Source organism: Sceloporus undulatus, chromosome 6 (assembly GCF_019175285.1).
Source record: "Sceloporus undulatus isolate JIND9_A2432 ecotype Alabama chromosome 6, SceUnd_v1.1, whole genome shotgun sequence".
NCBI lineage: Eukaryota > Metazoa > Chordata > Lepidosauria > Squamata > Phrynosomatidae > Sceloporus > Sceloporus undulatus.
In genome coordinates, this window is record NC_056527.1 from 170,057,408 (window position 1) to 170,074,051 (window position 16,644).

At 53.3% G+C, this 16,644-nt stretch overlaps 2 protein-coding genes across 2 annotated transcripts; both read right to left on the reverse strand.

The window, feature by feature from the left end:
* Positions 1-288: 288 nt before the first annotated feature.
* Positions 289-7,222, reverse strand: LOC121932996 (solute carrier family 2, facilitated glucose transporter member 11-like). Its single transcript, XM_042472172.1, is given in 14 exon segments — positions 289-1,266; positions 1,518-1,645; positions 1,923-1,998; positions 2,341-2,442; positions 2,665-2,775; positions 3,063-3,233; positions 3,235-3,251; positions 4,914-5,062; positions 5,686-5,771; positions 5,773-5,816; positions 5,947-6,071; positions 6,213-6,373; positions 6,516-6,614; positions 7,130-7,222. Coding segments are annotated over 14 exon segments (1,584 nt in total). The 5' UTR covers positions 7,196-7,222; the 3' UTR covers positions 289-1,017.
* A 2,542-nt stretch (positions 7,223-9,764) lies between these two features.
* On the reverse strand, positions 9,765-15,273 carry SMARCB1 (SWI/SNF related, matrix associated, actin dependent regulator of chromatin, subfamily b, member 1). Its single transcript, XM_042472173.1, has 10 exons — positions 15,111-15,273; positions 14,862-14,973; positions 14,706-14,735; positions 14,394-14,523; positions 13,767-13,904; positions 12,516-12,643; positions 12,017-12,183; positions 11,423-11,613; positions 10,324-10,455; positions 9,765-9,981 (listed from the first exon to the last, which is right to left on the reverse strand). Exons 1-10 carry the CDS (start codon positions 15,198-15,200, stop codon positions 9,942-9,944), a joined length of 1,158 nt encoding a protein of 385 aa, XP_042328107.1. The 5' UTR covers positions 15,201-15,273; the 3' UTR covers positions 9,765-9,941.
* Positions 15,274-16,644: the final 1,371 nt, after the last annotated feature.

The following is a 16,644-nucleotide window of genomic DNA, read 5'->3' on the forward strand; positions in this document are numbered from 1 at the left end:
CCTGGAGTCCTGTCACTCTAACTGATACACCATGCTGCCTCTTTAATCCTCCTCCTGTTCTGTTTTTAAAAGTCCCTCCTTGGCAGACACCAGTCTCTCTGCCTCGAAAGAAGTGGGGCAGGAAAGAGGCCAATTGGGAACATAGAGTCACGCACAAGATTGTATAACTGCAAAGGTCACCAGCTCCGTCGTTTAGATGAGCAGCTGGATCTTTTCCCAGCAGAACTGAAAGAGAGGCCCATGTTTATGTGTGAGATCTTTGCTGGGGAGAAGAAAGATGCCAGTCACTGGAGATTTAATCATTTTATTCCCATTAGTGCATTGCACACATTGGCTCCGTTTTCTTCTTTCCCTGAGCATTTGCCTTTGTCAGAACTATTGCATTCACACATATTGCAGTGCTGACCATAGACAGGCATCATTTGGCATCTAGCCATGCAAAGGCTCCTGGACTTACTAACAGCTCAATACTTGTCAATTATTGATAAATAATAAAAACCTAATCGCACCAGGATTTTAGAAAAACAACCCTCTTGCTACTTTATAAACCTGATAAAAGTGCATCTTGATTTCCAGGATCTCAGAGGGAGAATAAAATGCAGAGGTAGATTTGGGCTGGAGAGGAAGAGAGGAATCGAGGGGAAAAGGAAAGAGGGAGAAAGGAAAAGAGAGCTTTGCAGGGATTTACTTCTGATAAAACTAATGCTCTTTGAATCATCATCATCATCAAATCATTTTGGAGATAGCATTTCTATTCGTGCAACAATGTGAAACCCATGTAATATATACTGTATATATATATATTAAAATGCATGAGCTCATTGCCTGAGGCAATCCTCTCCATCCCAGCGTCAGAAAGGGAAACGAGATCAAGGGCGTCCGTACCCCCCCAAAGTCTTGACTGACCGCCTGCCTCCCCATTTTCTTGGCTGCTCTTGAAGGGTCCTGGCTTCACTCTCTTTGTCCTTTGTGTGTTTCAGTTGCTGGAAACAGAAGTCAAAGTGCAAAACTTCCCTCTCAGGAGGGAAAACGAGGCAGGCTACAGGGCAGTGGATCTCTTCCCCTTCTCTTCCTCTTCCTCCGCTGGAGCCTTCCAGGGATCCTCAGAGGACACTTCGGCCCCCCCCCGAAGTTGCACTTTCTGAATTCCTCAGAGATCTCCAGGAACGTTTTCCCTTTTGTCTCTGGGAGGAAGAGGCCGACGTAGAGGGCAGTGCAGACGCAGACCGCCAGGAAAGGGAGGTAGCAGAAGTGCCCCAGGCCCTCCTGGGAGGAAGGAAGGAAGGAAGGAAGGAAGGAAGGAAGGAAGGAAGGAAAAAGGGATGGAAAGCCTGGACCCACAAGGGGACCCCCCTCCCAGTTCTCCCATTGTAGAAGTCCTTGGAGGAGGCCATGTGCCCACAGTCAAGTGAGCAAACTGACCCCAGAAGTTGACCTTAAAAGTCAGGAAAGTACTTTCACAGGTTATGGGTTTCCATCTTGCAACTGAAAATGTGGGGAGAGGGTTTGTTTCCTACCACAATGAAAGGGAAAGCTGTCCCCACCAGGAAGAGGCTGGTCCAGAGGAGCGACCCGGAGACGACGTAGGCGGCCGGCCGGGAGACCTGGTCGAAGATCTCGGTGGGGATGATGCCCGTCACACCGGCTGCGGAGGAAAGGCAAAGTGCAATCCTCCCCAGGAACCTCTGCCACCCACCTTTTAGCTCCCCCTGATGCGCATGGAGGAGATTGCCCAGAAGTGGGTTGGGGGTCCCTGGTGGGAATGGCAAAGGGCTGGAGTAGAGGGCCCCTTGGTGCCCACCCAGTTCCTCTAAAGTGGAAATGCCCTCAAAGGAATTAAGGCTGGTTTCAGCCACCTGCTGTGGGCATTTGGGGCAAACTCCAGGCAAGGGACCTGAAGCAGCCACCCAAAACAGACCCACCTGGTCCAATGCCAAAGCTGAGGATGTAGGCAAAGATACAGGCCATGCTCAGGTAGGGGGCCCAGGGCAGGCGGTCCTGCAGAGAGGAAAGGGAGGGAGGGAGGGGAGGAAAGATGGATGGAGAAAGGAAAGAAGAAAGAGGGAAGGAAGGGAAAGAAGAATGGAGAAAGAAGAAAAGGGGAGGGAGGGAGGGAAGCAAAGGAAGGGATGAAGGAAAAAGAAGAGAAGATGGGAAGCAAAGAGGGAGGGATGAATAAGGGAATGAATGAGGGGGAAAGATGCAGGAGGAAAGTAAGAGGGAGGGAGGGGTGACCTGATGCTTAATAGGGAGCCCCATCTGCTTCTGTTGCCCAGTAAAGAGGGAACAAGGGGCCCTGCCTCCCAAAATGGCCACCTGCCCCCCCCCCCCACTGGTTACCTGCAGAGAGAGGGCAACCATGAAGATGACAGCCCAGACAGCCATGAGGCTGTATCCACTGACCACCAGTGCCCTCCGACCGGATCTCTCAATGACCAGCGTCTGAAAGGAAGTCCAGGGAGGGCAGAGGAAAGGAGCATTACTTGGAGTAGGCCCATCATCCCCAGCCTCCCTGCGTTTTCCAAGGAGGTAGGAGGGCTGTGACAAAATGAGGAGGGGGTCACCCACCCAGTACTGGATGGAGTAGACGCCCTCTCTATGACCCCCCCTTGTGCTTTATCCCCTCCCAGCCAGGAGCCCCTGGGCATGTGCAGAGTGTCTCACGCAAGTGACAGCTGTCAGGAGCTCGCAGGTGCCGGTGCCGATGATCCAGTACTGGATCTTGTCCTCAGGGATGCCGGCTGCCCGGAAGATGTAGGAGGCGTAGGAGTACATCTGGGCGGACAGTGGAGGGCAGGAGGGATACGAAGAGACAGGGGCAGGAAGAGATCAATCGCAACAGGGGTCCACAGTAGGGGCCTCTGGGTGGACCCAAATCCCACCCATCGCAAGGGGAGCTCTGCAGATGCTGCTGGAAGACCTCCCAGCTGAACGGAGGATGAGGAGGGAGGAGGGAGCCAGCAGACAGAGCCTGTGCACAGGCTTTGTTAACTGATCTGGGGATGATGGGATAAGGGATCCATCGCCCTGCTCCTCTGTCTGTCCATCTGTGTGTCGCTCACCGAGTCGTTTCCGCAAAGCTGCATGGCACTGCTGAGGACCACGATGGAGAGGAGCTGCCGGCGGATGCTGCGGTCACAGAAGAGGTCCCAAGGGGCCGGAGGGGTCTTCCCTTGGACAGCGGCCCCCTCGGCCAGCAGCTCCTTCATCTCGGCCGCCAGGTCACCTCCCCCCCCGAAGGCTACGCAAAGCTGGGCAAAGAGGAAAGGCAAGAGGAAGAAGAGGAAGGGAACAGGGACACTTAGACAAACAGACAAGAAAGAGGTCAGGGTTTTGGCATGGGCCTAGAAACATAGAATCGTAGAGTTGGAAGAGACCCCAAGGGCCCTCCAGTCCAACCCCCTCCTTCTGCCATGCAGGAACTCTCCATCAAAGCAGCCCCATTGAGAGATGACCATCCAGCCTCTGTTTAAGGACCTCCAAGGAAGGAGACTCCACCAAAATCTCCATTGAGGAAGGAGAGTGTTCCTCTGTCGAAAAGCCCTTTCTGTCAGGAGGTTCCTCCTCATGTTGAGCTGGAACCTCTTTTCCTGGAGCTTGCCTCCATTGCTCCACTGGGTCCTATTCTCTGGAGCAGCAGAAAACAAGCTTGCTCCCTCCTCAATATGGCCTCCCTTCAAGTATTCAAACAGGGCTCTCCTCATATCCCCTCTTAACCTTCTCTTCTCCAGGCTAAACATCCCCAGCAGTTCCCTGAGTCCTTCCTCATAGGGCTTCATGGTTTCCAGGCCCTTCGCCATTTTAGTCTCCCTCCTTTGGACACATGGCTCCAGTTTCTCAATCTCCTTCTTGAATTGTTTTGCCCGGAACTGGGCACAGCATTATTCCAGGTGAGGCCTGACCAGAGCAGAATCGAGCGGCACTATTACTCCTCTTGATTTAGACGCTATACTTCTATTGATGAAGCCTAGAATTGCGTTGGTCTTTTTAGCTGCCGCATCACAATGTTAACTAAGGTTCAACTTGTGATTTACTAGGGCTCCTAGATCCCTTTCAGATTGTTAACCCAGGTGTTTCCCATCCTATATGCACTACCTTGCATTTCTTTGTGTTGAAACTCATTTTGTTAGTTTTGGCCCAACTTTTTCATCTATGAAGGTCATTTTGAATTTTGATCCTGTTGTCTGGGGTAATAGCTACTCCTCCTAATTTGTTGTTCTCTGCAAATTTGATAAGCATGCCTTCTATAGCTACCTCCAAATAACTGATAAAGATGTTAAATAGCACACTGGCCCCAGGACAGAGCCCCACTGGACACTCCACTGGTCACTTCTCTCCAGGATGAAGAAGAAGAGGAGTCATGGCTGAGCTAGCTTCCTTTGGGTTCTGCCAGTCAACCAATTACAAATGCATTTAACAGTTGCATTGTCTACCCCACGTTTTCCAAGCTTGTTTGCAAGAACATCATGGGGAACCCTGTCGAAGGCCTTCTTGAGAGACTCCCCATGAATCCTCTGCCTTCTCGCTTTCTTAGCTGCTCTCAGAACGTCCCAGTTTCTCTATCCTCCTCGTCCCGCTTTTGTCCTCCGCTTCCTTCAAATGCTGTGAGCTGATTTCAAAAATGCAAAAATCATTTGCACACATTTATCTGTTCAACATTATTGAAAAAAAAGAAACGGAACCCCTCTTTGGAAAGCTCCACAGAGAGAGAGAGAGAGAGAGAGAGAGAGAGACCATGAGTGACCTTCTCTGGAGGTTTTTAAACAGGGGATGGATGCCCTTCTGTCGGGGATGCTTTGATTTTTGAGCTCCTGCATGGCAGACGAAGGGGCTTGGACCGGTCCCTCCAGCCTCCTGCCAAACCGGAGCCATGTTTGAGTATCCCCACGAGTGGAAAGCACAAAAGGACCCACCGGCGAGGCAGGAGTCGGGGTCTCCCCGGTCGATCAGGAGGAATCGGGGGCTCTCAGGGGCCCAGGGCAGGAGAAGCAGCTGTATCAGCGCTGGCAGCGCGTTGCTGGCGAGGAGGAGCGGCCAGGCCTCTTCCGCACCCAGGACCTCCCTGCGGGGGAGGCACAAAGGGGGACAACGGACGGCCAGGAGGGGTCAGCCCTTCCCACTTCCCCTCTCCTCCCTCTTCATCCTCAGCTTTCTCCAAGTGTGATAAAGGGAGCCCAAACTGGCCCCATCAAGGAGGGAGAGGAAGGGCTTGAATCCTGTCCTTCCCAGGAGACTCAGGCAGAACCAAAATGCTGCAGTGCTTCCTCATTTGCAAAGTCTTCCTCAGTGATCAGTGCTACCAATTTGCGCATCCTCTGGCGTTTCCTGGCCATCTGTGCATCCCCTGAGAAATCTTGGCATGTGTGGGATTTTGCAAACTTAAGGGAAGTGCGGTGGCAAAGCCTCCCTCTTTCCCCATTAACCCTCTGCGTTTAAAAGGTCCTGGTATCTCCTCCTCCTCTCCTTGGTTCTCTGCTTAATCTGGTCAATGCAAGCGCAGTTCAGAGTTCAAAAGCTGCGATGCCAGACAGAGCTCATGGCCTGGGGCTGCTCTTTGGAAACGGAGGGCCGGACGGGGCCCACCAGCGGCCCCTCGCCCGCTCTGTGCCCCTGCCAGCCAGCCTTCCCTCCCGGGGCAAGAGTTTTGGGGATGCCCTTTGACCCCTGGGTCTGCTCCTTCCTTACTTGAGTCCAACCACCTGCCCCGCAACGAGGCCGAGGGCCGTGAAGGAAGCGGATGTCAGGGCCACGGACCCCCGGAGGTCCTTGGGGGGCGCTCTCCCCCAAATACATGGGCTGGATGCTCATCCCCACCCCTGGAAGGAAGGAGAGCAGGGGGTCAGTAATGATGCTGCCACTGGACACAGTACTGGTCAAGGATACGTGGAATGACCTCCGTATCCTACGCCTCCCCTGCCCTCGAAACCTGCCCCCTCCAGGCCATACCAGCGTTGACTCCGGCCAGGAACCGTCCAAGGAGGATCATCTCAAAGGCCTTGGCTGCCCGGCTGCTGACCACCATCACGGCCGAGAGGAGGACGAAGGCGTTGTTCAGAAGCAGGGATTTCTTTCTTTGGAGGGAAAGAGAGAGGGGGGGGGTCTTTTGGTGCGAGGCCTCTGTCCCCCGTTAATTCAGGATCCATGGAGCAGCAACTGGGCCAGACTCCTCCCAAAGGACCCCCTTCTTTCCCCGAAAGGGCCGGGGAGCTCACCTGCCCAGCCTGAGGGCCAAGGGTCCGGCCAGCAGGGCTCCAGCCAGCCCCCCGAGAGGGAAGAGGGAGACGGCCAGGGACCAGGCCAGAGTGACCCCAGGGCCGGCCAGAGGGGCCCCTGTCCGCTCCAGCCACGTCTGATTGATGAAGGCCTGGATGGGCTGCAGAGAGAGAGAGAGAGGAAGGCAGATGGAGATGGAGGAGGAGGAAATGGCCTCCAGGCAGGCAGGAAGAGCGAAGGAGGAAGGAAGGAGGAAAAGGAGGAGACACCAGCAGGCCTCTCTTCCTCCCTCTCTCTCTGACCTGGGTGGGAGCGTTGATGATGGTGAGGTTGTAGCCATACTGGAAGGAGCCCCCGATGCCAGCTGCGCAGATCGCCAGGATCAGGACCCGGCCCTGGACCTGGGCAGGAAAAGGAAGAGGAAGAGGGAGGAGAGAGAGAGGAAGAGGGGAAGGGGAGAGGAAGAAGATGGCAAGGAGGAAAGAGGATCAGGAAGGAAGAGTAGAAGGAGAAGGAAGGAAGGAAGGAAGGAGAAAGAAGAAGGAACAGGAAGAAGAGGAAGAGAGAAAGTGGAGGAGGAGGAAAAAGAAAGGGGAAGAAAAGGAAAGAGAGGAAGAGGAGAAAGAAGAGAAAGGGAGAGAGAAAGCGGAGGAAGAGGAAAAAAGAGGGAGAGAGGAAGGAAAAGTGAGAAAGAACAGAAGGAGGAAGGAGAAGGCGGAACCAGAAGGGGGAGGAAGGGGAAGGAGGAAGTGAAGGAGGAAGAGGGAGGGAAAGGAGGACCAAACTCCTTCCGGAAGTCCAACAGGAAGAGAGGGCCCTCCCTCAGCCCCCGCTTTTTGGCGGGAAGAAGGAGGCTCTCTCTCTCTCTCTGGCCCCGCCCACAAGGGAGGAGGGGGTCCCAGTGGGGGGGGCTCACCTGGCGGCGCATGCGCGGATCTTCCGGCGGAGAGGCGGGGGGCTGCGGGGGGTCTCCGTCCTCCATGGCCCCCTTGGCCTCCCCTCCCTCCCTCCCTCCCTCCCTGGCTCTTCCGAAGGGGCCCCTGAGCGAGGGCACAGGAAACCCCTTGGCCCAGGAAGCAAGGGAGGAGGAGGAAAGGCCGGCTGCTGCAGCAGACTCCCTCCCTCCCTCCCTCTCTCCTTCCTGCTGCCTTCCTTCCTTCCTTCCTTCCTTCCTTCCTGAGCTGAGGGAGCACAGCGCTGATCAGTGTCTGTGGATCCCAGGAAGAAGGCGCTTAGAGTCGGCCGATGGAAAGAGAGGTTGCCTTTGCAGACATTGCCCCACTTTGATTCCCTTTCCGTCCTTGCATTGCATTTATGTCTGTCTGTCTGTCTGTCTATCTATCTATCCTATCTGTATATATATATATATATAGAGAAAAAAGGATGGAGCTCTGCTCCTTATTGTTACTGTTGTTGTTATTCCATTTGTTTTGTGGTGTCTTCTGTTCCAGGTTTATTGTCGTTGTCTCTTTTATTTTATTGCATTTACAGGAGCAGAATAGGACCCTATTAAAATATAATGTATGTATGTATATATATATATGTATATATATATATATATATATGGTGTGAGGCCTCCCTGCCTGGTCTCTGAAGGCGTTCTGCCAAATGGCATTAATAAAGAGCACAGGCAGAAATATATCTATATCCATATTATAGCAGGACTACAGCATTATATATAAATCTGTATCATTGCTATATAAGTCTATTCCAAACGCCATTCCTATTCCTTCCTCCTCTCCTGTCTCTCTTCCAAAGCAGGGAATCAAGGCGGCAACTTCAGCCCAAAACAATACATCTTAAAAACAGTAAAGAATTAAAATCCATCAACAGACCATTTTGTAAAAGGCCAAACAGTCCTGAATGGAAGCAGCACTGACTGGGCTGAAATGGAAACCCTAAAAGCACTGAAGGCCTCCATGGGACATCAGCCCTCGGCCTCCTTTCCTCTCTGCTCTCTCCCAAAACAGGGCAGGGACCTGCAAAGGCTTCTGTGGGACCAGAGGGACCCGGAGGACACCCGGCCCAAGCCTCCCTTCAGAGGACACACGCAGCCCTCCCTGCGAGGCGGGACAGGAGACCAGAGGAGGAAACATGTTACCATGCGCCGCAGGAGGAGAGCCATCCTCGCCTGTCCAGCTGGACACTGGCACTGCCTCCGGCCCTTTGCAAACTTACCCTGAGGGGGCTTTGGACCTTGACGCCCGGGACCCACTTGGTCACCCATTGCCTTCCCTGCTGACCTAATGGACCGGCCGCACGCACGGCTGGACAGCAGGAAGGTGACCCAGGAGAAGTCCCAGCGGCAGCAATGGGCTGCCATGGGGCACTTAATGGCACTGCGCTTGCATTTATAGCCATGAGAACAGGAGGCAGAACAGTGCATAGCGTCTTGTTTCATTGCCTTGATGAAGGACATTTGATTTCACGGCCTTGTATTTTTATTTATATCATATTCCCTGTTCTGACTTCATTTAAACAGAGCATAATCATCTCTTTTATTCCCTGGCATTTGTCCAGAGCAGCGTGGTTTTCTTCTGTTTTGTTGCATCGTATTTATCGAATGCAGGAAAATGTCATTTTATTGCCCATGGACAACGGAATAATCTTCTTCCGTCGCAGGAATAGAGCGCAGGCCGGTTTATTGCATTTTGTGTTGCGTTGCATTCATGGAGAGCAGCGGAGGAAGCCCAATCCTCCCAAGGGACCCTCGGCCCCATAGCTCCCTTTCTCTGCTGGCCATGAAGGACTTCTGCCCCATTTTCCAAATGCCACCCCCCCAAAGGGAATCCTGCCCCATGCGCTCCCTCTGACTCTCTCTTTGAGGGGGAGGTTGGGGTTTTGGGGTGCAGCCCCTCATCCCTTTTGCCCAGCGTTTGGGTCACCCCTGCCACTGAGGGGACCCTCCAACCTGCTGGCCTTCCTGCAATAGGGACATTAGGGGTGCAGTCCATGGCCCCCTTTTCCTCCTGGAAGGACTTTGGATCCTCTCCCCAAAAAAAGACCCCAAAGGGAGGGACCTTGCCCTGCCTCCGTCCCTCTTGTGGGGTGCAGCGTACAGGGAGGACAGGTTTCAGGGTGCACCGCTTCCCCATCTGTGGCAAAGGACGGGGGGGAGGAAACCGTTGGGGTGACTCCAAAGAGCCCCCCTTCCCTTCCCCTGCCCTCCCTCTCCCCTTTGGCCTTCCTGGCAGCAACAACCTTTCCCCTTCCTCTCTCTCTGCCTGTTTCAAAGCCAGGAAAACGGAGGCTGGATCAAGCCCTCTCTGGGGCCCCCGCTCCCCTTTTTTGTGGGGCTGGGTGGCTTCTGAGGGTCCTGCACTGGCGGCCCTCTTGCGCTTCCCAAGAAAGGATGGCTGCCCTCCCTGCAAGGAAGGAAAGGGGAAGGCAGGGGCCCGGCCGAGGATCTGGGGGGCAAAAGAAAGGCCAAGCAGAACTGGATGGAAACCAAAATATCAACACGTTTATTTAAAAAGTCCTGAGGAAGGGAGGGGGGGGGGGGTCTTGCGGGGCAGGGCTGCTCTGGAGGGACAGGGGGGGGGGCGAAGGAAACAGCCCTCTTCACTTGGGGGCCTTCCTGGGGAGGGGGGGGCCGGTGGGGGGGGAGGGACGGGGACAGGATGGAGGACAATAAAAGAAAGGCATCCTCCAAATTCTCCGCCGCCGCTGCCTTCTTGGGTCCTTGGTGGAGGCAATTCGGGCACCAAGGCCTCGTGGCGCATGGGAGGCTACCAGGCAGGGGCCGTGTTGGCCAAGCGACGCATGCGCCTGAAAGGAGACAGGAGGGATGCGTGAGCGACAGCCCTGTGAGGGGGACTGCTCCCATTCTGGACGGGAGAACAGACCAACTCTGGGGCTGTGGAGAGAGGCAAGGCAAGGCACTCCCCCTCTCCGCTTTGGGTTTCGCAGAACCACCAACTGCCTTGGCTTCCCCCACCGGGCGCAATGGCCAACCGGAGGGCGAATGTCGGGAAGGGACCCCCTCTGCCCCACATCCGCTGGACTAATGCTCCCACCCTCTTCAGGTGAGAGGAGCCATGCATTTGTGAGCCACGAGGTCCCCTTAAAAATGCGCTTGCAGGGACAGCTCCAGAGAGAACCGGGAGGTACCTGGTGTTCCTGTCCTGGTCCCGGATCTTCTTCTCCATCTCAGCATCCGTCAGGGTCTCCAGCAGCGGGCACCACTGGTCAGCGTCTCCCGTGTTGCGGATGGCGATCTCCACCGTCGGCAGAGGGTTCTCGCTGGAAGAGGAAATGGTGGCCGCCAGGAGGATTGTGTGGGCCAATTCAGGACCACTTCCTCCAACCTTCCGCACTGCCCTCCGCTTGCCAGGGGAAGGCCCTTATGTCCCAGTAAGAGCTCACCCAGGATTCGCACTTCATAGGGCTTTCCTTCTACAAACGGTTTAATATTATTCTAGTCTGGCCCCCGCCAACTGTGCCCTCCTCTGCCCTCTTCCGTCCGGGAAAGACTCAGTGCCACCTTCCTTACTCTCAAATAAGTGAACCCTTTCTCTATTTCAGCAGGATTTTGAGAAGTGCTTTTCCTGGAAGGGAAAATGTAGGTGCCCTCAAGCTGCCTGTTGGCTTGTTATGACCCCACTGATTTTTCACAGGGTTTCTGGGGGGATGGAAGACTGGGCGATGGTTTTGCCTCTGAAACGTTGCCTATAACACCTGCTTGTCCATGGCGGTTTCCCATCCAAGGACTTACCAGGGACGACTCTACTTAGTGTCCACAATTGATGGCGTCTTCCCAGCACAACGTGGGAGCCTTTTATTCTTCACTGTTTAATGGTTTATGTTTTTAACTGGCTTCCAATCTTACAATGGCTGATTTGCCTTGTAAATGTTTAACCTATTGCTGTTGTGAATTTTTAACTTATGGTCAAGTGTTGTCAGCTGCCACCTTGAGTCCCAAACTGGGGAAATGTGAGGTGTAAATAAATATAATTGTAGAGGCAATGCTAATGTTGCAGAGAAGCAATGAAACCCTGTTAGTGAATATCACAGAAGTGTGCCAGGTGTGTACCCTGGAGCACACCTGGCCCCCACCGTTGTTGCTCAAGGGGAGCGCAGGTGCGACTGATCTATGCGCTTCTGCTTCCTAGATGCCAAGCCTGGGCCGCCGCTGGGCCAGGACCTCCCCGCCTTTACTCCTCCCCAGCGGAGCCACAGGCCCGGCAGCAGACGCGCCAGCAATGCCCACCTGAAGGCGTAGGTCTTCTGGTGCCAGCTGAGCTGCCCCCGGATGCTGTAGGCGATGGTGGTGACGAACTCGCCCCCCAGGCCCAGCTCCGAGCACAGCTTCAGGGCGAACTTCTCCGGAGAGTTCTCCCTCTCGGACATGTCCCACTCAAACTGGTCCACCAGAGAGATGTTGCCCACATGGATGTTGAGCTGGAGGAGCGGGCAGAAAAGACACAGCCCCACGGTCAGTCTGAGCTGCATCACCTTCTTAACAAACTGTGCCGAGATTTCAAATGTTTCCTTATCGCATCAGAGTCTGACCTGGTCCAGGTTACACAAAAGTAGGAGAGTGCATTCGAAACCCCTGACACCTGCCCCCTTCTCAATCCCAGCCCCTTCATCTGTTCAATAGGAGTGGAAACCATCTCCTCCCAGCCCCAGAGAAAGGGGGAAACTGGGGGGGGGGAGAGATCTGGTATGCAGGAAAACTGAGGGCCAGGTCCACACAGCCAGAGGAAGAAATAAATGGAATGCAATTATTTGGGGCATCTGGTACATGTTCAGGTTGTCGGGCAACAGCCCAGAAGGCCCCTGCCCTTGGACCCCTCCTCACCTTAATGATGACGCGTTGGTCCGACTGGTCCTCCAGGATGCTGTCCGTGGGGTAGGACTCAATCTGCTGCCGGATGGCGGAGGCGATGGCCGGGACAAAGGTCAGGGGGTTCAGGTCCAGGTCGTCGCAGAGGATCTCCGAAAACATTTCTGGAGTCATCAGTTTTTCTGCACGAAGGGGAAAGCTAATTGTGCAAAATACAGCAACAATAGCGCAAGATGCAGGTTGTTGTAAGGAAAGAGTGCGGAGGGAGAGGGAAGTCGTCCCCCACACATCTGGGGCAGTTCCCTGCTATCTTTAAAGCAAACCTCATCTGCCTCAGAGCACCGCATCTCAGCCCCAGAGTGAGGAAGAGTGCAGCGAAGCAGCTGTTCTTACTTTCTAAGTAAACAGCAGATTAAGAACCGATCATCTGGAATGCCTCCCTAAACAAGAGTGTCTTCAATTCAGCCTTAAAATTAGCCACCCGATCCTTCCCGTGTCGCTCTTTACTACACACCATTCATGTTCCAAGTGAAGGCATCCCTCAGCTTCTGCCCATCTATCTCCATGTCCAGCCGGATCGGGACCAGCACCTCCGGCTGGGAGGCATTCTCATGGATGACGGCCGGGTCGTGGTCGTCGAAGCTGGAACGACAGGCAGAGAGAGGAGGGTGGGTTACGTGGAATCAAGTGCCGTTCGTGAGGCAGGTGATGGAGAAGCGGTCCTGATTTTAGCAAGCTGGAACATATGTGGGTCGTAACATGATTCAGTTTTGTATTAGTAAAATAAGATTAGTGAAGTACTTGGGTTATTTACACCTTTATAACAGAGAAAATGAAAACTCTGTGCATGAAGATGTTCTATGTGCTTTGCTGTACTCGGCAAGAACAGAGATAGGGAAGACACCGGAGGACAATACACAAGGGTTGGCAGTCGCTGGGTGGGCAGTTTGTATCCTTGAGAGGAAGAGGAGCCCAAACTCTGTCTCCCGAGAAGCAAGGGAGCGGAAGACGCTTCTGAGGCCTGAGAGCAGCCGCTTGTGACTTACAGGACAACCTATGAGAAGTGTACTACACTCGTCTCTCCGCATTTGCAGCGTTGACTTTTGTGGGATTGATTATACGTGTATTTTATTAATATGTTCCCTCTAGGAATCTCTAGGTCCTCCAGCGCACCTTTTACCAAAAGCCTCACTGAAGGACCTAGAGATTCCTAGAGGGAAGACTCCAGTAGGCACTTGTAGCTCCTCCAGCGCAATTCTATGGTCAATGTCTGGCAGACTTTGACCACAGAGTTGCCCTGGAGGACTTAGGAAATCCTAGAGAGGTGTTCTCTCAGCTAAAAATATAGTGTTATTTGCATTCTTTCCACATTGAAAGGGGTCCTGTGCCCCTAAGAGCAGCGAATGTGGGGAGATGAATGCATTATTATAAAGAACAACAACAACACTAGAGAGTGTAGACAAGGTCCTCTGTGGAATGATATGATATATTGCAAGGTATTACGACAAATGCTTTCTGGGCACTGACTATTATGTGTTGCTGTCACTTGTTTTCGATGGCAGTGGTCTGATCACACTTTGTGGACTGTTCTTTGGGATGAGAGGGAATCCCATTGTGGGAGAAAAGTAGGTTATAAATCCTTGAAATCAATCAATCAATAAGGGACACCTTGCTATTGGACTAGAGAAACCGCTGAGACACGTAAATCACGTAAAGCTGTCTCGCCCCATCTGCGCGCTTGGCCCCTGGGCAAGGGCCGACTGACCAGAGTGGGAAGGTGCGCTTCTTGTCGCGTCCCATCCGGTTCCGGTTGATGGTGGTGGAGCAGGGGACGGCGTCCAGGTGGTGGGAGCTGTTGGGGAGGGTGGGCACCCACTGGCTGTTGCGCTTCGCCTTCTGCTCTCTGAGGACAGAGGGAGGGAGGGAGGGAGGGAGACAGATGGGTCACCAGAGGCTACTCCCACACCAGGCTCAATGGAAACACCTTGAAGAAGGTGTGCCATGAAGGACCTAACCGCCCACCCCTCAAAAAACCGCGACAACCCTGAAAGGCAGAATTCTTCTGGCCCAAGATCTTTGGACAAGGAGACTCATCCTGTCTGTGTAGAAAGCTTGGAAAAACGAACTGCATTTCTAGTCCATTTTGATGATTGCAGCAGCGAGAATTCAAGACGGCTGGAAGATGCTCAGGAGCGCCTGATTTTGCATGGAGACGCAGGCAGTGCTTGTGAGGGGGGTCCCATGTCCTTCTCCTGGGTCTTGTGCCGTCCAGTGGCTGCTGCCTCCAACGGAGAGGAAAAGAGGCCCCTCCGGAGGAGCCCCGCGGCCTGAGCCCTGCCTTCGTCCAAGGGAGAGCCCCGGGGCCCTTGGGTGCCCGCTGCCTGGGGCTGACCTGAGGTAGGTGGGGGGCTCGGTGCTGATGGAGACGGCCTTGTACTTCTCGTCGTTGCCGTCCAGGATCTCTTCCACCTCGCAGGCCTTCAGGAGCGTGACGCTGGTGGCCAGAGTGGTGTAGCCGTGGTCTGGAGCAGGAAGAGGGAGAGGGAGAGGAAGGGAAGGAGGAAGAGGCAGGCAGGCGCTCTGGGCCAGACAAGGGGCAGCAGCAGGAGGACGATGCAGCTGCCCTTTCCCAGAGAGCCAGGGCAGCCAGCCCCAGAAGGCCAGGGCAGGGCAGGAGGGCAGGCCCAGGGCCCCAAAGACTTACATCTGCGAGGGCTGTGGCTCCGCTGGGACTCTGCAGGGAAAGAAGGGAGGGAGGGAGGGAGGCGGCGTCAGCGTGTCTCTCTGGGGCGGGGAGGGGAGCCCCAAAGGCCAGGAGCCACCGGACAGACCCTCCCCCTCCGGGAACCCAGGGACCGACCGTGGGAGGAGGCCACGATCTTCTTCCGCTCCTCGACGGTGGCCAGGCGCCTCCAGAGCGACGGGTAGCGCTTGTAGAGGGAGCCCCGGAACATCCGGAGGTAGTTCCCCACCTGCGAGGCGCCGAGAGAGAGACAGAGAGGTGGGTCTGGGGCCAGAGAGAGAGGGAGCCCCCTTCAACTTCCGGCCCCTTCCTTCCTTCCTTCCTTCCTTCGTTTCCTCCCTGCCTCCCTCCTTCCCCCGCAGGGACCTCGGAGCCGATCATGAAGAACTCGCCGTCCTCCTCCAGCTGGAACTTGACGGGCTTCTGCCCGAAGGTCTTGCTCAGCGCCATCATCATCCTCCGAAGGAAGGAAGGAAGGAAGGGAAGAGGAGCAGCGCGCCTGCGCAGAGGAGGAGCGGGCCGCCACGCCCCCTGGCAGTCGCTTCCGGCCTCCCGAACGGCGGCGCCGGCGGACTTCCGGTGCCGAAGAGCCCGCCGCTCTGGGCGACCGCAGGGAAACTCTATGGTCCTTACTCTAAAAATTAAGTTTACTTGTATGTTAAAGAACCCCAAGAAACTGGATTCTATTAAGAATGATTAATCATACATTCTAAAACAAAACATGACAACAAACAGTAAACCAAAACAATAAATAAAAGCAACACACACATATATCCTGTATGAAATTCTCTTTCTCTTTATGAATCGACCGACGACGGTGTCAGTCCATGTGTCAATGGATGGGAAATGCCTTTTGTATTTGTTTCTCTTAATGGTTAACTTTGAACATACATTCTTGCTTGAACACACTCCACCAAATGGCTGGATCTTCTTGTTAATTGATACTTAAATGACGATGCTAAAGAAATATTTTTGCACCATTCCTATAATCCTCCGAAATCCTTTTCTCAATTGACACATGAGAGTTTTATGCCATTCTTGATCCCTTGCTGTTACGTATGAACACTGTATTGTGTCTAAATGGATACTTGGTCGCTTCGGTATTTTTATACTGACTCTATGCCGTAATAAATTGTTGCTGATATATATATATATATACACACACACACACACGCAGACGCACGCAGACGCACATACACAGTGTATATTCTCATGTATACGTCTAAAAATGTAGATTTAAAAATTGACCCAAATTACCTGAGTCGAGTTATGCGTGGGTCAATGTAAGTACTACATTTTAACGCCTATATATATAGCTATAGACATAGATACACACACAGTGAGAGGCAAGAGTTTAATCTGCCTTAGAAGCACCGATCCCCTTCTCTCTCATCCATCCAGCCTTTAGCAAATGCACTGATAGTTATGCCTGCTGGAATTTTGTAAGTTCTTTGGAATTGTTTTCCTTTGCTTCGTCCTTTGCATCCTTTATTCTATGTGCCTAAGATGATTATGATGATGATGATGATGATGATTATTATTATTCAGCTTTATTTATAACGTGCTGTAAAGTTACACAGCGCTGTACATACAATCTTTTTAAGTGGACGGTTCCCTGCCCTCAGGCTTACAATCTAAAAAGACACGACACAGAAGGAGAAGAAGGGAATAGTGGTGGGGAAGGGTAGGATAATACACATAAAGTACATGGCAATACAGGACATGATTCCACCCTTGATTTATCCACAGGTCATTTCAAAATCCATAATTTGGATCTTAAAACGTGTCAACTGTTACCCATATTGGTTTATATAAATTCTGGAATCAATGATAACCCTTAATGACCCCTAGATGAACTCTAGCAGCCTGTCCTCCATTACTAGCAAGGCATGAGGACATG